Source organism: Gastrolobium bilobum, unplaced genomic scaffold (genome assembly GCF_033153095.1).
Source record: "Gastrolobium bilobum isolate Gb01-03AN ecotype WA unplaced genomic scaffold, APGP_CSIRO_Gbil_v1 utg937, whole genome shotgun sequence".
NCBI lineage: Eukaryota > Viridiplantae > Streptophyta > Magnoliopsida > Fabales > Fabaceae > Gastrolobium > Gastrolobium bilobum.
The window spans coordinates 379,671-403,160 of record NW_026899318.1 but is presented as its reverse complement, the minus strand read 5'-3'; the positions used below and the strand labels follow the sequence as shown (position 1 = coordinate 403,160).

Below are 23,490 nucleotides of genomic sequence, written 5' to 3'. Positions count from 1 at the left end.
TATTCTATATGAAAAATTCAAAAAAATCAAATCATCATTAAAGATTTAAAATATACTTAACATAATTCAACAAATTACATTCACAAGTCAATATTCACAAGCTAATCAAAGTATCAAATTATCATAGTATAAAACACGTATTCCAAAGAAGATAATGAAAAGTTATATCATCAAACTCAGGTTCTTCTTGTCCTTTTTATGCACCTACAATAGTATGTGAAAAGATATCTCTTACCCAATAGAGAAAAGCGGAGGAGAGGCGGCGACACGATAAATTAACGGTCACGATAAATTAACAGTAGGAAGAGAAGAACCAGCAAAATGGAGGAGATCACCAGAACAAGGAGACTGGATCTGGGAGAGAAGATAGGAAGAGAAGAAAAAGAACGATTTAGATTTTAGATCTAGTTTTAAATCTAGGCAGCAATGAGTTTTTTTTTTTTACACATCAAAAACGTCGTCATTTGGTGTATAATTTAAAAAAAAAATGCAGTGACCCTTCTGACCCGAGAGTCACGGGTTCAACCGGAGAATTTCGGAGGTTAGAGAGGTCAACGTGCAAGTAGGGTCTAACTACTAACTTGAATCCTCAGAGAGAGAGGGTCAGTGACCCGAAGAGGTCGACCCTGGAGAGAGACGGGGTTTTAAAACACTGATGTGCATGGGAATTAAGGTTTCAGGACCCTTCACATGCACGGTATTAAGAAATTCAATTATCTATTATTTTTGTTTTCTTTGTTTTTCTTTCTTCTTCTTCTGTCTCTCTTTTTACTTTATATTCTTAATCCGCAACATGAGCTGAGTACTTTATATATGACTATGTGGCTGTCACATTGGATCCTCTTCTGCACATTAATTATTAACGTAGCGGCTTTCTTTTCTTTCTATACTTTCGGCCAAAATAGATCAACCTAGATATATATTTAGGCATTTGATGCTCATCGTCAATCGCATCATTAATAAAAGTCTTGAAAAGATCCAATATTCTTTTCAGTTTCCAGCATAATTCGGGAACCAAGTAGCACTTGCAGTGTTAGCTATCAGTATTGTGCAATATGGTGGCCTTAATTGGATTATTAATCTCTATAATTGAGGAGTTCGGGAATTTCTTTCATTACGGGGTCACAACCAGTGTTTTAAAATCCTGCTCCATCTCCTGGGTTGACCCGGGTCAACCGTGACCCCTCTCCTCTGAGGGTTGGGGTCACAAGTTAGACCTGCATATCGACCCCTCCGACTCCCAAAATCCGGCCAGATTTCAGTGACTCCCGGGTCAGATGGGTCAAAGGGGGTCATTGCATTTTTTTAAAAAAAAAAATTCATGAAACAACATTGTTTTATTAAAGAAATAAATAAAATTGCTTGCAAACCTAAATCTAATTGTTCTCTTCTCTCCTAGTTACCTAAATGTTTTCAATCTTCACCTCACTGCAGTGAATCTTCTAGAAAATGTAAGAATTTTACCCCTTCAAATGAAATCCTTACGGTTGTCGATGGAAAACAAAAACTCATTCTTACTTCCTTTAAATTTTCCTTTGTCAGATACCCTCTCAAAAGAGGCAGAACCGGGTCAATGTAGTGACCCCATTAGAATATGAGTTTTGTACTTTGGTATCTTGATACTTTAATTAGGTTGTATAATATTGACTTGTGATTGTAATTGATGAATTATGTTAAGTATATTTTGAATTTTTGATGATTGGTGATTTGTTTTTTAATATTTTCATATAGGATATATCTATTTATATTTTTTTAATATATAAAACCAGGTCAGCGTAGTGACCCCCTGACTCCCTGGTTGAACCCGTGACCCCTGATCTCAGTCGGGTCGATGGCCGAGCCGAGTTTTTAAACACTGCTCACAACAACTCACAACTCAACTGATGATAACAAACCTGAAAGTTAAGCACCGAACAAATTAAAGCTCTTAAGAATATGCTACCACATCGGCTTAAACCCTTCAAAATGGTAACTCTGACTGAAATATAACTTTTTCAATACTTATATGTACTAGCTCCGATCACATTTTGGCGCCCCATTGTGAAATGTATTGAAAACTTCTCGGTAGTGTTTGTTTCGGGAGAATTTTTTTTTTTACTAGGAAAATGTAATTGATAGGAAAATGTAATTGATAGGGAAATGGTTGGAAAATGAGTTTGGTAGGAAAATGTAAAAAAAGTTGTTTGGTTGACCCAAATATTACCAGAGAAATTTATTTAAATATGCAAAATCTATGTTCGGGAGAAACTTTGCACCTGTTTTTTCACTTTCCCAGTTATCTCAAAATACCACATCTCAAGTGGTATTCTGTAACAGTGAATTTCATCCAAAAATCAACACAAAAGTCATTTTCCCATCTATCCTATTTGCCTGCTATTTTTTGAAAAAACCTGAACCAAACGTGATATTTTTCAATATCCACTTATACTTTCCCATCAATCCCAAAATAAATCTTCAACCAAACACTACCTTCGTCCTTTCAATTTTCATAACAATCGTCCCATAATTGCTACAACTATTAGCAGTTTATGACAACCGCACCCACCTGTAATTTAAAAGTTTACCGTTTGCTGTTCAAGTGTTTAGATCAATATTTTTTTTAAAAAAATAAAGTGCTTTATGATTATTTTTAGAATTTTTTTTAAATTTGAAAAAAAAAATTAATGGTTTTAATACTTTTTTTAAAATGTTTAGTTACCTAAATTTTATTACGTATTTTCAAATTAAAAAAATTAACCTAGGAAAATACAACCTTCAATATGTGGAACAGTGACCAAAATATCACTGTTCCTTAACTTTTTTTCCTAAATGTCACACCAACAGTGTTAATTTCTAATATGCCACGTGGGCAAGTTTGTTGGGCACTGTAGCGAACACAGTTTGCTGACGTGTCACGTTCCTAGTAGACACCAAGTTCGCAACATAGGGTAGCGAACTTGGTTGCAATTATTGCACCTGTACGTTTTCACTTGCCATGATGACACGTGGCAGACATGCAACGAAGTTCGCTAGGGGGCAGCGAACATCGTTGCATGTCTGCCATGTGACGTGGCAAACAGAAACGTGCAGGTGCAATAATTACAATCAAGTTCGCTACCTCAGGTAGCGAACTTGCCCACGTGGCATACTGAGAATTAATACTGTTGGCGTGGCATTTAGGTAAAAAAATTGGGAAACAATGACATTTTGGTCACTGTTCCTCGATATGTGAAGTGAAGTCTCTTGCAAAGTTGCAATCTTCCAAAACCCCAGTGGAGTAGGCTAGTTTCACTTATACTAGGATTATGCGAATCCTAGTCACATCAATGAGATCTTGTACAACAAATTACAATCCCAGATTGAACAGTAAAAAAAGAAAAGAAAGGGAATCGGATGGCGGGACAGTGACTAAAGTGCCACGCTTGGACAAAAAAATTACCAGACTGCCACGCCAACAGTAAATTGTGCCAAAATGTCACGCGGCATAATTTGTTACACAGTGTAGCGAATTATGCATGCAAGTAATTCACTACACAGTGTAGCGAAATATGCCACGTCAGAATGCACAGAACCAAAAATACCACGTGTCAAATTTTGAGAAATTTGCTACATAGGGTAGCGAATTTCTCAAAATTTGACATGTAGCATTTTTGGTTCTGACGTGGCATATTTCGCTATACTATATAGCGAAATACTTGCATGCATAATTCGCTACACTGTGTATAGCGAATTATGTCGCGTGGCATTTTGACAAAATTTACTGTTGGCGTGGTAGTCTGGTAATTTTTTTGTTCAAACGTGACAAAATGGTCACTGTTCCATCGGATGGCACTTGTGTAGTTGTGTCTGTCTTGGAAAAAGGGAAAAGCCCAATCAGTTGTTGCATCTACTTTCTTATGTGGTCCTCTTAGTTTGCAAATTCACTAGGGTCCAGGCAATACGGCTGGTTGCAATGCAAGCTCATGTTTTTAAAGCTTGCAATCCTGCTCCTTCATTATTGGTAATAATCCATAGCAAGCTTCTTTCTTAATTTAGCTTTTCAATAAAATAAAAATTAAAAACAAAACAAAACAGAGAGATAAATAGAAAGAAAAAGATTTAGGAATTAGAGTTTATGGAAAGCAAATTTTGGTTAGTTGGTTTGGTTTGGCACTAGCCATGACCAAATATGACTATGCCAATCAATATCGGATAGACAGAGAGACAAAGGGATCATGTGAGTGATACAGAGTAAAGAAAACGTAAAGAGTACATCTTAAGCTTCAATACCTAATAGTAATAGTTATTGAAGGCATATATTCTTTTTTCTGGTATTAAATTTTAAAATTTGACATCAAATCTTAATTGCTGAATTTTACCAATCAACGATTATTATTTATTTGAAATTATTAATTAATTAATAAGTTTGATTCCCAACAAATGATAATCGTTGATTGACGAAAATCAACTGATAGGATTTGGTGTCAAATTTCAAAGTTTGACACAGTTGTATATATATATATAAAATTATTTTTGCAGCCACTTTACGTACAACAATGACATGTGTATGGTTATGATTCTCCACATTTAATGCTTTCATCATTTGTATGGTTATGATTTCCCGCATTTAATGCTTTCAAGTATATATATGGAAAATATGAGGTAGGATCCTTTGACACCAGTGTCAAATTTGATATTTGACACCTCATCTGAGAGCCATTAGATAAAAAAAAATCAACGCCTCTGATTTGTAAACATGTGACACCATTGATCTTTTTTGATCTAATGACTCTGAGATGAGATGTCAAGTTTTAAATTTGACACTGGTGTCAAAGGATCCTATATATATAAGGAAAAACATTTATCAAGCAGTTTGAGATAAGTTTATCTCTGTTACCCTAAAACTACGTCGTTTTATTTATTTATTTCTTTATATCAATTGATTCACTTTTGAATGGTTATGATTCTCTTTTTCTTTCTCTTCCTTTATCACCATTGATTCATCTTTGTACGGTTATGATTTAGTAGCCGGAGATAAGATTATCTCAAGCAGCTTGAGAAGCAATAAGCCCATATATATATAGGGAAAAACATTGCTCAAGCAGCTTGAGATAAATTTATCTCCGGCTACCCTAAAACTACGTCGTTTTATTTATTTATTTCCTTATATCAATTGATTGATCTTTGAATGGTTATGATTCTTTTTTTCTCTCTCTTCCTTTATCACCATTGATCCATCTTTGTACGGTTATGATTTAGTAGCTAGAGATAAGATTATCTCAAGCAGCTTGAGAAACGATAAGCCCATATATATATATAGAGGTAGGATCCTTTGACACCGGTGTCAAATTTCAATTTTGGCACCTCATCTAAGAGCCGTTAGATAAAAAAAGATCAATGGTGTCACATGCTTGCAAATCAGAGTCGTTGATCTTTTTTTATCTAACGGCTCTTAGATGAGGTGTCAAAATTAAAATTTGACACCAGATGTCAAAGGATCCTACCTCATATATATATATATATATATATATATATATATATATATACCTCCTCAAGTTGCTTGAGAAATATTTTTCTCATATATATAGATATATATATATATATATATATATATATATAATTTCTCCGGCTGCTGGACGTCCAACAATAAATCATACACTGTTGATTAATTATGATTTCCCGCATTTAATGCTTTCACTCATATTTGTATGATTATGATTCCCGAAATTTATTTACTAGACGTCAGGAGGCTGAAGAATAGTAAAGTATATATATATATATATATATATATATATATATATATATATATATATATATATATATATATAGGTCAGGATTCTTTTACACCAGTGTAAGTTACACTCTCAATCTTGTCCGTTGATCTCACTTTCATCTAAGAGCTCTACTTTTTTTGGAATGTGAGTCATTGGATACAAATGAATCTATGGTCAAGATTGAGTGTAAGACTTGTAACTCTTACACCAGTGTAAGAATATCCTGCCCATATATATATATATATATATATATATGCATGATCATTTGACATTAAATTCTAACCATTGATTTCTACCAAATTGACGTTTATCAGTTATTGGAATCAAACATATTAATTAATTATTAATTCTCAATAAACCCTATATTTATTTATTTAATGTTTTCGAAGTTGTAAGTAACTACAAAATGTTATCTCACACTCAAAGGTGGCAAAGCAGGCACCTTGCCCCGCCCAGTCATTAACTCTCCAAAAAATGAGTCAACCTGACTTATTCCACTTTTAAGAGTATGATAGATTATTTAACTTCTAAAACTTAAACTCTAAACCCTAAAAATATAAAAATAAAAAACTCAGCCCGACGGATTAACGGGTTAGATAGGTTGACAAATTGCAAAACTTGACCCATGCCGCTCCATTTGGCCGGCTAGATGGCTTGGGCTGCCACGCCGCTCCCATTTTGCCGGCCCTAGATTTAACAATGGTTTCATCTGTTTTATGTATTGACATTTTTGGTTCATATGGTAGTCGAACAGCGCTGGGCTTTTTATTTTGAAATACAGGGAAACAAACAAGCAAAACTAAACAGGGCTTTACAACTTGGCTGCCATTCTAAGAACAAGGTCCAAAGAATAATGGGCTGGATTGGAAGGGTTAACTCATAATCCGGGAAATACGATAACTTCTTCAACGACAAAATTCAAATCTCGACGGCAGTTGTTTCGTTTCATAGGGTCAAGACACGTGGGTTGACCCGCGACACAATACAAAAATTTGTGTTTGGATTGATCCGTAAAAAAATTTGTGTCGTGTTCATATTGGAAAAAATGATACATAAAAAATTTGTGTCGGTGCGTGTTGATGTATTCGTGTTCGTGTTGACTCGTATTTTTATTTAATTATTTTATTTTATTATTATTATTTTTTTAAAAAATTTTAATTTCGAATCATTTTTTTCAAAATTTTTTATCAACTCAACCCCTCAAAAAATCCATGTCGTGTCAGTGTTGAAGATTTTGACATGAATAAAAATTCATGTCGTGTTAGTGTTGATGTATTCGTGTCGTATCAAATTCGTATCTCCGTTTTCACGGTCCTAGGTAAATCACATTCAAACAGGGATCGTTTCGAAACACACAATCTGACGTGTCAATAACCAAGGGAATGTACGTTTCCAAAAGGGCACAGACGCATGTCTCCCGAGTTTCTCTCAAAACTGCGTCGTTTCATCGTTGACAGCATGGGGACAAATTCGTCAATTGAAGAAAAGTGGATTACATAATGGGCAAATAAGAAGGCGAAACATTTTGCGTGTGCCCAATCGATCTGCAGTTAGTTAGAGAGAGAAAGTTAAAGAGAGAGCTGAAAAAATAAAAAACTGACAGTAACACATAGCGAAACAACCAACAACCGCCATGACCGAAGAAGACCGCTCCGTCGAGCCAACCGCTCGCAATGGAGTCGCAAACACGGAACTCATCGGCGGAAGCAGCGGCGGAGAGGTGTTGGAGCTTGCTGGCGGTGATGCTGAGGTATCGGTGGTCGGTGACTGTTATGTCGCCGGTAAAGTGAAGGGGCCTTGGTCTCCCGAGGAAGACGCAGTGCTGAGCCGATTGGTGGAACAGTTCGGGGCGAGGAATTGGAGCATGATAGCCCGAGGAGTTCCCGGGAGGTCCGGTAAGTCGTGCCGGCTCCGGTGGTGTAATCAGCTGGACCCTTCTGTAAAACGCAAGCCTTTTACTGGTAATTTCCATTTCTCACACACTGTGTTTTAGTGGATGTTTAGAATTAGGGTACAAGGTTTAAGACTAGGAGTGTGTGTTTTTTCTTTAATTTAAATATTTAAAGATATTAAAGTTAACTATATATGTATTTCTTGATGTTGGTCTAAAGATGTATTTGTTTATTTTAGATTGAATGCTTAAGGCTGTTCCTCTTGCATATCCTTGTTTCATTGTTTATGAAGGAAGGTTTTTGTCTTGATTGTATCACAAACTTGGAAGCTGCTAAGAGATACTGTAAAAACAGCCACACTTGTAATATTTTGTCATAGAATGAATCCTAATATTTAATGGCAAATTATCCGTATATAGCTGTTAATTAGTTTATTTTTGCATGACTTTAAAATTTTTAAGGCCATATATGCTTTTCTGAACCTATGTTAGCAAGGGAAAGACTTGTGTGTTCCGCTTGTTGGCTTAAATTATTTTTTCATATCCTTTTTCTTCTTTTTTTCATTGACATTTTTGCATTTATGTAAGTTTTTAAAGTGTTCCAATTTACAATTGAGTAATATACGTATATTAAAATGCAAGTAAACGATATATTCTCTGGAACAAAATGGGATTTTGGCTTTTCCTCATGAAGTATGTCTGGCATTTTTTTTTTTGAACCGATGTCTATTTTGTTATATAGTTTTAGGGATTATCATTTCTGCTTCAGTGGCAAAAGACATAAAAAGGAATGGGCCCATCATTGTTTTCTCTCTCGTTCCTCTATGCTTTTTCTCTCATTGTTTTATGTCATAGTGGCAGAAAAAAAATTTCTATCACCGAAGCAGAAATGATAATCCCATAGTTTTAACTCTATTTTTAGATTTGTTCCAGTTTCAAAAGTGCTCCGAAGAGCATTTTATAGTGGCAGGTGAAAATACTGTGTTTTATTTCTTGCGTTGAAGTTTTTCTCCGTGTTGTTTTAGCGTGTTAATTCAATTCATTGCAACTATATTTGAACCAGCTTATGTAGTAAGAAGCAATCAAAAGAGAATCAGGAATTGGCATAGTGGTGTCAGAGTCGCCAAGCAGTTTTAGCTTCATCACTATTTTGATACTTGGTATTTGTTTAATCATTTTGTATATCTATTATTATCTCATGCTGTCAGACATTGTCCAATCCATTACTATCTCCTTTATCAACCTATATGATGATCATTTGGTTGAAATTCAGATAGCCATGCTACTTAGTTAACTAAGTTTTTGGGCTATGCCTAGAGGCTACAGTTTTTCTATAATGGGAACATGCCTTTCACCTGGCGGAGCTTGCAATCTTGCCAATTATTGACTATATGAAAGTGAAACGACCAGTGAGGACCTTATCCTTTGACAGTATACAAATTTCTTATGAACTGAATATACTATATTTTTGGGCTATTATATTAGAATTATAATTAAATGAATATATTAAATTTTTTAATTTAGTTACCACTTTTGTTTTGGTAAGGCTGGTAGTTTTCTGAAGCATTGTTAAATTTGGTTATTTAGTTTGTTTTACTTGCTAAGTATTCAGCAAATGTGAGTCTTACTTTCTTTGTATTTACTTGATTTTGATCAAGAATACAATCACAAAAATGACTGTTCTCTCGCACATTGTTGAGATGTCACTGGCTGTTTGTAACTTTTTATCCTGGTTATTATTATCTAGAAGTTATATGATCTATTTTAAGCACTGATATTATGTTAATACTATTGTTTATCGTAAGACAGCTTGTAAATCCTTGGTATGCTTGTGTCACTTGAGGTATGAGCACCATTGAGTCCTAGCTTGTAGTTTTTGTCTGGTATCACTTCTGAAAAAGACCCATTGGCAAACAACTCAATGGAGCTTTCCTCTTTTCTTTGCTGCTTTCAGAGTTTTTCATTTATTATTTCAAACAGATAATAGCATAACTTTTTGAGCTATTATATTGATGGGACGTCTCTTTCAGATTCTCCCATATTCCTATAAGCAAACTACTTATTATAGTGATGAACAATATAATAAAAGAAATGCGCAAGAGTTACCAGAATCAAGCCTGAATCTCTGCCTTCAGATTTTTTTTTCTAAGTCGGTTACACTGTTACTTAACTTTCTGCTACATTACTATTCTACCAGTTGAGACATACTTATGAGTATGCGCATCGAAACTGAATTCCCCTCTGACATTACAACAGATTAGTTAAAAACCATATTCAAGTCTTCTTCCATGGAATTGCTGCAAACCCATAAATAACTATGAGAGAATGCCAGATATAACAGCAAGATGTTGCACAATAGCTATAACCCTTTGATTTATGGAAGGAAATTCATGAGAAGAGGTAAATGGAGGACTAGTAGTCTCTGGAAGTTCATAATTTCTTAGAGAAGAAAATCCATAACAAATCAACATTATATATTAATAGGGAAACCGGAAACAAAAACCATATTTTGTGGTCTCTGAGAATCAATGCTTGGTTTATAATACCCATGAATTTCAAAAATAAAATACAATATGAAGAACATCATTAATGTTTAAAATTTTAAATACAAGAGGCAAACAGGTTGTTGTGTTGGTTTGTTATATGCTTGAATTGAATGAAAAGAAAAATCTTGATAGTTGCTGCCTACCTACTCTATGGAAAGTTCATATCAGACTTGTCGTATTGTATCTTTTTCACCAGTGAATTTTCGTATTGTATGCTATATATTCTTTTGAAGTAAATTTGTAATCATTTAATTGACAATTAGCCACCCATTATGAATATTATGGCTGTCAATTATCAAAATCTAATGAAAATTTAATTGTTGCAGATGAAGAGGATAGTATCATTGTTTCAGCCCATGCAATCCATGGAAACAAATGGGCAGTAATTGCAAGGCTTCTTCCAGGTAGAACAGATAATGCCATTAAGAACCACTGGAATTCTACACTGAAACGCAGGTGTGTGGAACTGGGTAGATATGTTCCAGCACATGCTGATGTGTTGGAAAATGGTAGCTTTGAGAAAACAAAGGCATCATCTGAAGAAACCATGTCAATCGGGGATATCAATTCATTGAATCGAGCAGATGTTAGAAATGTCGTGATGGATGGTGAAATTAAACAGTGTGAAGATAAAATTCCAAGAAAAGATGGTGCTGAAGTGGAGGGACATCCTACCCTTTGTCGACCAGTAGCACGTGTTAGTGCATTTAATGTTTATAATCCTCCTGGCAGGCCAACAACTGCATCATGTTCAAAGATGTTTCCAAGGCAGAGCCCTTTGATCCAACCACCCAAACCAGACGTAGGAGCCTGCAAGTTATTTGATGGTATTGGATGTGAGCCCATGATTCCATTGCAATGCGGTCATGGCTGCTGTGCAGCAGAGTTGGGGGAAAGCCATTCTCATGGTTCACTATTAGGTCCTGAGTTTGTTGACTATTTGGAGTCCCCCTCTTTCTCAAGTCATGAATTGATTTCGATTGCTACAGACTTAAACAATATGGCTTGGATCAAGAGTGGCCTCGAGAATTGTGGTGCCGTAGTAACTGAGAATACTGCAAACTTCACAGCATCCCAAGGGGCTGCCACTGTCTCACAAACAAGCTTCTCAGGACAAAGTTTAAAGAATGATTACATGCAATTTGAGGAGGGACCTGGCAAGATTTTGGGTGCAATGCAAGAAATGTTATCAACAAAGATGCCAAGGCAACATTTTGCAATGCCTGCAGAAGTATGACGCTAACCTAAGCTTCCTCTTGTGGATTTAATCTTCTTTTGTGGCATTCTACGGTGGGGGGGATAGATCATGGATGTTATAAGTTTGTTTTAGTATAGTCAATCTCAATGTGGAGGGCATTTACTTCATTTATTAGCCCTTTTGGGCTTTTTCGTTGACTTGAGGAGTCCATAATAGTTTTCTTGAAGGGCAATAACTTTGATCTGAATTTATTCTAGTAAAGGAATATCTTTCGTTTTTAACATTTTATATTGATATAAATTTTCATTTAAACTAATTTAATTTTATACTTATTATCTAATCATTATTATTTCTATTTTCACTTAAATTTTTTATTAAACTGGAATAATTATTTGTTAGCATAAAAAGCACCTTTTATTTAAACAAAACTAATAAAAAGTTGATATACAATTATTTTAGATATGAGATAAGTAAGTGGCATTGAAATTTATGAGTTATTATTTATTTAAAATAAAATAACAACATTAATTTTTAAAACTTACTCTGTACAATTTTTTAAGATTAAATGTGGACAATAATTCCTGATTTTGGAGACTTTATAATTGAAGAATCACAAATCATTTTTTATTTTTGAAGTCCAAATAATCAAACAATAAATATCATCACATCACGTGGTGCTGTTTTATAATTTTCTATACTTCTTCTGTATGATTGATCGGAATTTGGAAAAGTTAGGCTCAAAGGGTGTCTTGTCATTTTATAGGTTTTAGTGGCAAAGTGCGTGACTCTGTAAGGTTAATGCAGTCATCATGAACTGCAGGGTTTCCTACGTTGCTTGGCCCCATTTAGGATTTTCTTTTTAGCTGGCTACAGTACCAACGGGCGCTATAAAGACAATGACAATGGAAGGATGGTGAAACCAATATCTTAGACCACTGAGGTAACTTGTGTTCTTGTAATGCAAATTTTGAAACTGCGTTATAATCGCATAAGAAATAAAAGAAAAAAATGGATGTAAAATACAAATATACAATAATGTATATACAATTTGGTTCCGGTAAAAGTATTCTTTTTGTAATGTACTTTACTATTTTACATTTCATATGAAAAGTACATGCACATCCTTTCCTTCTATTTCAGGAAAACAAACAAATATACAATAAAATTGTTATTAAGTAATGCATTAATAATTTATGGTTCGAATTTTTGTAAACCTTTAATTTAGTCCCATCACAGAAAAAAAGTTTAATTCAATTTTTTTATTTATATCTATTTTTAATTTCATTTTCGTCGTTTGTGATTGTTATATAACACCACTGCAAAGTATAAGACCAAATCAAAATGATTGTTACGTATTAGGATTAAAAATATCATGTTTTTATCATTTTACGAGACATTTATTTTTAATAAACGATATTGTAATAATAACAGATAATAAAAATTAAATTCAAAATAAATTCATATTAATGGACTAAATCAAAAGCTAAATTTATGTAAAAATCAAATTAAATATAAATGTGAGGTATGAAAAAAATATATTAACCATAGATTAGAAAAACTTAAGTTTATGCGTTATCTCCGTTGTCATCCATTCAATTGCTGTATATCTTTTATTTATTTATTTTTCAAGTCAGAAAGATCAAAGAAATTAAGAAAATTGAAAAATAAATAAGAAACCGAAAAGAACAAAGAATTTCATGCTTTGCATAATTTTAAACATTTTAGGTAGCCTCATTCTTGCATTTTCTGCTTACTTTGCAGTTTGCACTCATTATTTGACAGACCATAGTAGAAAACACCACACTCTCTGGCCAAACTCGTCAACAGAAAAAGAAAAGGTAGGGCCCACTTATCTCATAACCCATTAAATCTTTTGACTTCACAATGACCCCTATTGAAGAATCTCTCCTGTTTTAAGGTTTCTTTTGCTTGTTATTATGGTACGGACATTGACATAGACTGATAGTCATGGAAAAACAAGACATAAAAAAGCTATACTTAGAGACACAGTGAGATTTCCAAGAACCATTTTTTTAACATAAAACCAGCAAAAAAATATGGGGATGAAGTTTAATGTTATGTGCCTTTGTCATATCCTGGGGATTTTTTAAAATGATCCGGACCCTTTTTTTTTTTACGGTGGTCCTTTTTTTATTTTTGAAAAAATATGTTTTCTTTTTTGTTTATCACTTCTTTAAAAATTCTCTCTCACTCCCTTTTCTTTTCTACTTTTGAAAGAATACCATGTGTGGCTGACCTACTGAAACAAAGGTCCATATCCTGACCTATTCATTTTAAAGTGCCCTCCTGAATTCCTGCATAACTTGATTAATGTCCTTTTTATGTGATTATATTACAAGATGAAGTTTGTTATTATATGCTTAGAATTATGTGATTATATTACATTCAAGATGAAGTTTGATCCATTCAAGTTCCATCTTTAGAAATGGTGTAAAGTCTTAATATTGAACATGCTCCAAATCGGACAAGTCATACAAGGATGAATTGATTAAAATATTTCAAAATAAAATAAAATTGTGGATCAGTTACATTTTCCATAGAACGATCGATATTTGCTCGTACTAATCATTATAAGATCCATGCTAAACCATTCGAATCCATGTTATAATCCCTATTCCTAAACAATCATACAAAGAAGTCAGAGAGGGAGAAAAGAATGACAGAATTAATTATCTATTATATACTCCGAGTGTTCAATTTCTTTCGCAACTGATTCTTGGTATGAACTAATGTGAATGCCTAGCGCGAAAGTTTAAAAAATCCTTCATGTCATCTGTAACACGCCCTATCCTAGGTTGCGATATTATACAAATGAAATAAAAATAATGGGTTCACTTTTTCTTGCAAATAAGTTATATGCAGTAAGCTCAATATGACGTCATTTTGAGACGAAAATTATGGTATTTTTGTAATTTTAATTTATTTCAAGGTAATTATAGTCTTTATAATTATAATTTTTTAATCTTTCAATCATAAAACGACATTTTTGGAAGTAAATACAGATAACTTATCTGCATTAACTGCAAAAATATTTTTTTGAAAAATAATTTACAGAAAAATTTAAATTTTAACTTGATGGAAGAAATTTCACTCACACGAATTTCCTAAAAAGGACTCCAAATTATGTTGTTCTTAGAATAAAATAAGTATGAATTATTTAATTTTAATTAAATATAAATGATAAAAACACATGAGTAAATTAATTAAAACAGGGCAAAAAAACTAGCACTTAAAAGAAATATGTTATTGTTTTATTTATTTATTTATTTTTCACACTTTTTTTACTTTCTATATTTTTAAAAGAAAAATATTTCTCCTATCACAAAAATAAAGGTATTTTCTACAAATCTGGAGTTTGGAATAAAATTATGTGTGTTTTGAAAATTTTACTTCTCTCTTACAATATAAATTTTTTTCAAAATATACTGAATTTTTTTTCCTAAACTTAAAATGACATCATTTCAAGTTATAAGTGATGGGAGAAATACTAAACTTTTTTATTGTATATTTTTTATTAAATAATATTAATTACCAATATGACTCGTGTATAAAACTTTTCTTTCCTTGAATTGCGGTTGGAACAAACAACGAAGCAAACAACATAAACTCACATTCACCTCCTAATGTTATATTCTTTGATGCTACGTTTAGGCTTTAAACATTTTCCATTGTTTATTCACTTAGTCCACATACGTAACTTTATTGAATTGACCGCAACGTTGCAATATATGGACATAACAAAATAGAGTATACAAAATCCACATTGTGAGACATGAGTGCGTGACAGTGATTCTTGGAGAAATTAAAAGCAGAAATTCAAAACATATAAATATGAAGACAGAATCACCATACAAATAATTGAACCAAAGGCACATTTTTGAGCATTTTCAATACTTTTCGATTGAGAGAATGCAAAACTCAACTAAACTAATAACGAGGCCGAGGGATTTACTAATCTCATGTAATTAGAGATAGTGCTTTTATGTAGGTGAGATAAATATGTAGGGTTTATAATTTTTTTTTCTTAAAAAAAAATTAGCTCAAAATTCTATGGATGTATAAAATAAGGAGATAGGATATTCTTATTATCAATATTTTCTACTATGATCATTTCATTATTAATCTAATTATCATTGGATTAAAGAAAAAATTAAATAAAGAGAGAGAAAAGAAAAGAAAATTTAAATACAATAATAATGAAATAATAATAATAATAATTAATAATAAAAGTATTCTACTTCTAATATAAGATACCTTTCTTATGGAATATTATTCTTCTTATATTTCTCTACTAACCAACATGGTTTGCAATATCAGCCCGACAAATCAGTGTCTCAATATTACTATATTATTATTACTTCAACCACCACTACTAGTCTACGTACTATTAATAATAATAATAATAAAACTAGAACGGACGAAAACTTGCAGCAGAGCTGAAGAGGAGATAGCAGATTACAATGAAGCCCATACATTGATATTTCAAAAATTCTAATGTATTGTGTTGAACACTTTTTGATATTATATGATATTTTGACAATTTACATTTTAACATACGTGGTAGAAATTTAAAAAAATATTTAAAATTTGTGTTGCATTGCGTTTTTAGTTCCAACTATTAAATTTGTAAATTACGATTATCATTTTATTGAGTTTAATATAAATATTTTGAATATTTTACATTTATTTGTAAAATTGATGGGTATTATAAGTTTAGCTTTATTTTTTTATTAAATTATTGAATATTAAATATAATATACACTACATAAATTTAAAATATTATTTAATATTAAAATATATTCTAACGTGTCGAAATATAATATTTTTTAGAATTAATGTATCGGAATATCGTGTCGTGTTTCATGTCCTGTGTCGTGCAACATAGACTACAAAGAAAAGTTGGAGGCTCTGCCCAGCTATCAGAATCCAGAGTTGAAGATTGCACATAGAAAGAACAGAGAGAAAAGTAGAATATATATATATATATATATATATATATATATATATATATATATATATATATATATAGACACACGGAACAAGATCAATTTATATTAGTGTAAGAATACTAAATTTGACACTTAATTTTTACATTTGATTTCCGTCCATCAAATGACTGATTAATTGGGTTATTCTCATTAATTAATTATTAATTCTTAAAACATTATAATCGTAAGATATCAAAAATTAACGACTAAGAAGATTTATTATTATTATATCGAAATAAGAATAGGTTTTTTCTAATTAATTTATGGTTAAATCATTTAATTTTATCTGAAGTATAGTTGGAGTTTGTTATCTTGTACTGCTGGAAATTTTTATAATAATATTATTTATTTAATAACTTTTTTATATAAAATTGGATTAAATATAAGTGAGGTATAAAAACAAAATATATTTTAAGGGAAGAGAAGTGATCTTTTTCTAGCAACTAAAAATAATTATGTCTTACTAATAAAATGTAGTTATAAATTTATAATTTTAAAAGTTTTTTTTTTCTCTTTTTAAAAAGCTGTCGATTGATGTGATAGAATTTTTTTTTAATATTATAATTATATCTTATCGATAAGATATAATTATTTTTTATTGTCACAAAAAAATCTCTTTTTCTTTTGAGAGGATAAGCCGAGGACCCATATTTTTTTTTTTGGTACATAGGACCCATATTTTAATCATAATTTATTTTGTCAAAGTGTAAGGACAGTATTGACTGCTGCCTTAAATTTTAGCTATGTCATGGAAAATCAGGCTCCACAATGCTCGTACAAGGGAGGCATTAAATTACATATACTACTAAAATAAAGTGAATTCAATTTGTATGCGCTTTCAAGTATATTAAAGTTGTATATTATAATATATTGTCATATTATTTTATAAACTTAATAACATAAATTATTAAATTTAATAAATAATATAGTTACATATTATTAAATAATAATACAAATTTTCATTTAACAATTTCATCACAATAGACTAATTAAAAAAATGTCAATAAGATGTTGCATAAATTGTGAAAATTTATTAACAAAATAATTTTAAATTTTTAAAAAGTAATGCATGAATCAGAGAAACCTAAGTTTATGTGTTATCTTCGTTGTCATCCATTCAGTTGCTATATATTTTTATTTTCATTTCCAATTAAGTAAAGGTTAAAGAAATTAAGAAAATTAAACAAGAAAGAAAGATAAACGAAAAGGAAAAACGGTGAACCGAAGAGGACAAAGAATTTCGTGCTTTTCACAAATTTATCTGTTCGTGCCAGTAACAAAAGAAAGAGCTTTTTAGGTGACCTGTCCTCTATCATAAGAAGCCACTTCAAATTCATTCTGAATCCTCATTTTCCTTTCCCTTTTTTTCCTCTTTCTTGCATTTTCTGCTCCCTTGCACTCATTATTTGAGAGACCAGAGTAGAAAACTTCCTATCAATAGAAAAAGAAAGGTGGGGCCCACTTATCTCAGAACCCATTAGACCTTGTCACCTCACCTCATCACCATGACCCCCTGTTGAAGAATCTCTCCTGTTTTAAGGTTTCTTTTGCTTGTTATTGTGTCACAGACATGTACATGGGAAGACATAAAAAAACCTATGCTTTGAAACACAGCTTGGTTTCCAAGAACCAATTTTATTTTATTTTTAAACATAGAAACAAACAAACAAAAATATGGGGAGATTTTTTTTGCTAAATTTTCCCCATCAGATCACCGCATAATCATAATGCTATCTTTTTTCTCTCTCTCTCTCTCTCTCTATATCAAGTCCTGTCAGGGACTCAGAAGAGAGAGATCAACTACCACACTAAAGTAACGTGTTGCTTAAAACCTTGCACACCATTCACATCAATCTTGCATCTCCTCTGCTGAGGTTCAGAAAAGTCCAAACTTTCTTCTTCAAAACTTGGTGGGCATTAATGATCTTTGCCTCCCTCTGTCATTACATGAAGATTCTCAACTTGCGTTTTCAAAATGTTGGTTAGTGAGGACGAGTGTCATGCTGTTGTTGACATAGACAATGTCTGTCATCGGAGCTTGGTCGGCGGCGGAGCCACTGAAGGGTGTTCTGAAGCCGGAGACAGGTCAGATGAGGAGCAAAGATCCTCCCATGATTCTAGTACCGAGATTGTGGGAGTGTCTGAAAAAGAGAGAGGATCCTCTGCATCAGAGTGTTCTGTGGATGTGGATCTGGACGGTGCATTTCATGATGTCAAGTTGCATTTGGCTAAGGTTGAGAGGGATTGTAGGATTTGTCATCTCAGCATGGATATGACCAATCATGAATCTGGGACTCCCATTGAGCTGGGATGCTCTTGCAAGGATGATTTGGCTGCTGCTCACAAACAGTGTGCTGAGGCTTGGTTCAAAATCAAGGGAAACAAGTGAGTAATACTTTGAAAGAAACTTATTATGTTTTTGGTTTTTTTTATGCTTCCTTGTGTCTGAGCAAAGTATTGATCTTCATGTGTCGTGAATTTGTGAGATTGATGAGTACTACCTACTATTTGAGTTGCTATGTTTTGCTATTTGGGTGAAATTATGAATGAGTCACTTCGGTGGCCATGCTACAATTTGGAGCTATTTGACTTGACTATCTGCTGCTTATCCTTGGCGTATATGCATATGATGCGAAGAGGACTTGGGATAATGCGGGTTAAAGGACCGTGCATGATGAGATGTCTTAATAGTGGAGTGCGAATCTGATTCTTCTTTTGCAAACAGAAGGATATAATGTAAACTAAATTAAGCTACATTATTCCAAAATGGGTTTATGTAAAGATTAAATGCTTAAATATCCTATTTGCAGGTCCAACTAGCCAAGCATACATATCAATATTTCCAATATTTCTTTGATTTGTTTCTCTAACTCTCTATTCTGTTGCTTGTAAACAGATTGGATTTTGACTACCATAAGATACCTACATGGTGTTTGCTGTCATTGTATTTGTTGGTTCCTTTAAGAAAAAAGAGCCATGAATAGGTGTATCGTTCACTTAGCACATTTGTGATACCTGCATTTTTTAAGTAATAGTTCACCTGTTTTTCATCTTCTATTGTAGATGGGCTCTGGCAATTTCCAAATTCAAAAGTCAATTAAATGATAATTGAAGTGTTGGTTCAAAGAAAGAAAAAATAGTCTTTGGGAAATCAAACACATAGTTGTACGGTTCTGCTTGGTTGAGTAGATGGAAATTGGAAAATTTGGAATGAAAATCACTTTACACTTGCTTGGTTTAACAAAAATATGAGAAGGTAGAAAGACCGGAGAGTGTTGCCTTATTGGGTATCTGCAAAAACAGTTTAGTCATTTGTATGTTTGTTTATCGCAGGTGATTTTATAGTGGAGTGCATACCAAAAAATTGCACTATATGGTCAAATATACTTATTCCGGATCTGATTTGATCTGGCCTTTCTCTTCTGGTCAGCACTAAATTTATTAAACTGCAAGCAAGTATGAAACTTTAGGCATCCCATATGTTACTGACCTTTAAATCACAGTTTTTTGGAAGTCTTTACTTCTAAATAGGGCATAACAAAGTTTTCTTGGCAGTTTATTTTGCCTCACTGATCTTTCATTGTGTCTGGTCCTTCCCTTGTAGTGGTAACCTCCTCCTAAAAGTAACCTTTGTCTATGTTGTTTTTATCCTGATTCAAATAAAATCTTTTTTCTTTTTTTTGTGTGTGTGGTTCTTGACTAGGTTTATAGTTGACCATATCATATATGCAGAGTTTCTGCGTGATCTTTTGTCTTACTCATAATTCATTTTATCAAAATTAAGTTGCAGAATTTGAATTTCAAATTGGTCAAATGTGTGTAAAACACAAATGCGTTAAAAAGATTCATATATTATGAGCATATATGGATTTTCAGCGAGACTTACAGTAAAGCCAATTTCTCATATCTGTTGGTCATTGGCATTGCAGTGTTTGGTGTGCTGGCCAACTATCATGTGCAAGTTGGACCATTGAAATAGGCCATTTTTTTTTTGTAAGATTTTGTGAAGCTTTTGAGTTTTGATTCTTTTATGAGCTTTGTGGTTGTAAAAGCTGAACTATGAGTCTCTACTTTGTACAATTTCACTTTAGCAACTTTTAAGGCATGCGTTTTTAATGTCTGCCTCAAGTTTCAGAAAACCTAGATATGGGCTGAATGTGCATAAATCTGAAGGTTAAACTGTTGGAAGAAACATTAAAGATTGCTGGATCTAGGTCATTCCCCTGATTCTGAATGATCTTTCCTTCTTTATACTGTTCAATTTCTCAAAAAAGTAAGAAAAACGTTCTTTTAGGAGTGGGAAAGCTAAACACAAAGCCATAAGAACAAGTCACTAATTTGAATTCAACCGGTAGGAGAAACTAACAATCACAAAAGAAAAAAGATGTTAATAAGGAAATGTTCTCTATGACAGCTTCTTACTCTGGCCTTTTCATTATGAGCATATTAATTGAATGTAAAGAAATAAAGTTGAAGTCTGAAAGGATTAGTGCATTTACTGCGAGGAGAATTTGTTATGATAGATTGTGCATGTTGAATTATTTGATGTTTGATCCTAAGTTTATGACACTTTATTCTCTAGTCTATTTGTAAATGGGATCTATTAATCTCATGTTGCATGAGATAATTATCTCATGCAACGGAGATAAAGTAGTGGGGTCTATATTATTTTTTTCTTTTTTCTTTTTTTTTTATAAATGGTGGACCCCACTACTTTGTCTCTGTTGCATGAGATAATTATTTCCCTTTGTAAATTGTATATTTACTAGTATGAACTGAAATACTGAGTTTATAAGAGTTTTAGTTACTAGAGATTAGAGAATAATATTAAGATGAACATAATGGCTTAATTTTTTTATTTTTTTTTTTCGTGTTTAAATTTACCCTAGTTTCTATTTCATTTATAGCAAATAATGGGAGTGTTTCTCTTCATTTAATTTGAGCTGGATTTAGTGGCTTGACAAATGATAGTCTTTATGGGATCAAAATCTATTAGTTACTTTCATCTGATAACAATTTTAAGGATTTTTAAATTACTTGTGTTGCAAAGTTGTATGACTCTGATGTGCAGTTGAGCTTTATACGTTCTGGCTTCCATTTTCCTTAGTGCTGATTTTCTTGGTTTACTTTGACCATATCATTAGTTAACAATATTATGCTCAAGATCATCTTTTCTTACCCAACATATACTTGCATAGTTGCATTGGGTCAGTTATACTGCTTTACTTCCATCCTTTTGTTTGGAAGTTCTCTAGGTATGAAATTACACCAGAAAGTCTGGCACTGGGAAGTATCAAGATCGTTAACAATGAATCAGTTACACAATTCTATGCATAATTGTTTATCCATATTTTCCGGGATAGTCTAATTTTTAGTTTCTAACAAATAAACTCTCCTATGTGTCTTAACTGTTTTCCTTTGCCAATTTTCTTCTTTGTAAGTTGTTCCCAGCCCAAACACAAACAGGAACATTAAAAAATGACGGCAGAGCTTTGCAAGTCAATGATCATGTGCTGTTATTTCTGAGATTATATATTCTAAACTTAGACCGATTAAAGTGAACTGGGGCTTCAAAGCATCTCAGAAACTCTTATCTGTAATTCTCGAAAAATGGTTTGTTATGGTTTCTTTGGCTTTGCTTGTTTTTGGGTAAAATATGGCTCAAGACCAATAATTTTCATTATATGCATCATCAATATATTGCCCATGTAATTGCATATTTTTGTGGGGTGCGAAAGGTTGGAGAGATAAGATTGTGTATGACTTATTTTAAGATGATTTTTGCACTGATGAAAAATGTGTATATTTACATTTGGTTTCTAGCCTGCAACAAACTGATTTTAAGCAGTACCTGAATCATGGGTTTATCACACATATTGAATGCAGCTTGCAGTTGGTTTACTTCTATTAACATATTGTGTTTTTAAACTACTAAAAAATTAGTGCTGCACTAATGTTTCACTTTTAGTTGTTAACTGGACTAATAATTTGACTTGAATGATTAACAGAACTTGTGAAATCTGTGGATCAATTGCACGCAATGTAGCTGGTGCTATTGAAGTTCAAATGACAGAACAATGGAATGAAGCAAATGATGCTTCCATGGTACCACCAACTGGACCTGCACCCCCTCCAGAAACTCGAAATTTCTGGCAGGGCCACCGTTTTTTGAATTTCCTGCTAGCCTGTATGGTATTTGCCTTTGTCATATCTTGGCTTTTTCACTTCAATGTGCCCTCTTGAATTCCTGTGTCACTTGAGGATGACACACACGGGTAAGATGATAAAGGGTTATTAGACCAACCTTTGGCCCTTAACATATGGGTATCAATCTCAATACCCTTGTCTTCATATTGTATTGGGAGCTGTGTTTTTCTTTACATATATGATGTTCATATGTGTATTTTTTTATGTATTATGGTTGATCTTATTTTTCTCAACCTAGAATTGTATCATGGACGGTTATCTTTATTTTCTTACCTAAATTTGTATATCATTGTAGTCTTCTCTCTCTATCATGTAAAAATTGTATTGGAATGGATAGACCATCTGGACATGTGGAAGAAAAGATACTTCTGTTTGAGAGTGTGTTTAGTATATATATCAATATTAATGATTTAAATGGAAGCGTGAGGAGTTTCGATACAAGTGCTATTTTCCTATTAAAAAATACAGTCATTAGCATTATATTATAGGGGGTAGGATCCTTTGACACCGGTGTTAAATTTGAAGTTTGACATCTCATCTGAGAGTCGTTAGATCAAAAAATATCAATGGTGTCAGATGCTTACAAATCAGAGTCGTTGATATTTTTTGATCTAACGGCTCTCATATGAGGTGTCAAACTTTAAATTTGACACCGGTGTCAAAGGATCCTACCTCATATTATAGGGTTATATACTTCTTCTTCTGACACTGCAGATGGAAAAAAATACAGCAACACTTATTTTTATCAGGATACGCGTCTGAATCTTGATGTGTTTTTTTTTTTTTTAGGTCAAGATACGATCCCGTATCCTAGTGTTAATAATTTGCTACAACTTTTCTCATCAGCAGCGAAAGGAGAAACGACGAACCCTATATTATATAGCACTAACCCAATGATAAGTCAAGT

General features: G+C 32.7%; 2 protein-coding genes across 2 annotated transcripts; both read left to right on the top strand.

Annotated features, from left to right (window-relative positions):
* Positions 1-7,278: 7,278 nt before the first annotated feature.
* LOC133289588 (transcription factor MYB1-like) lies at positions 7,279-11,607 on the top strand. The gene is made up of 2 exons (XM_061487568.1): positions 7,279-7,693; positions 10,496-11,607. Exons 1-2 carry the CDS (start codon positions 7,366-7,368, stop codon positions 11,404-11,406), a joined length of 1,239 nt encoding a protein of 412 aa, XP_061343552.1. The 5' UTR covers positions 7,279-7,365; the 3' UTR covers positions 11,407-11,607.
* Positions 11,608-18,159: 6,552 nt separating this feature from the next.
* On the top strand, positions 18,160-22,839 carry LOC133289605 (uncharacterized). Its single transcript, XM_061487591.1, has 2 exons — positions 18,160-18,761; positions 22,385-22,839. The coding sequence occupies exons 1-2, from the start codon at positions 18,352-18,354 to the stop codon at positions 22,617-22,619; spliced, it is 645 nt and encodes a 214-aa protein (XP_061343575.1). The 5' UTR covers positions 18,160-18,351; the 3' UTR covers positions 22,620-22,839.
* Positions 22,840-23,490: the final 651 nt, after the last annotated feature.

Bases quoted from the DNA above. Each gene is read 5' to 3' on its own strand.
- LOC133289588 (XM_061487568.1), top strand. From the start codon at position 7,366: ATGACCGAAGAAGACCGCTCCGTCGAGCCAACCGCTCGCAATGGAGTC. The intron at 7,694-10,495 runs GTAATTTCCATT...TAATTGTTGCAG, and splicing joins AAAACGCAAGCCTTTTACTG to ATGAAGAGGATAGTATCATT.
- LOC133289605 (XM_061487591.1), top strand. From the start codon at position 18,352: ATGTTGGTTAGTGAGGACGAGTGTCATGCTGTTGTTGACATAGACAAT. The intron at 18,762-22,384 runs GTGAGTAATACT...AATGATTAACAG, and splicing joins TTCAAAATCAAGGGAAACAA to AACTTGTGAAATCTGTGGAT.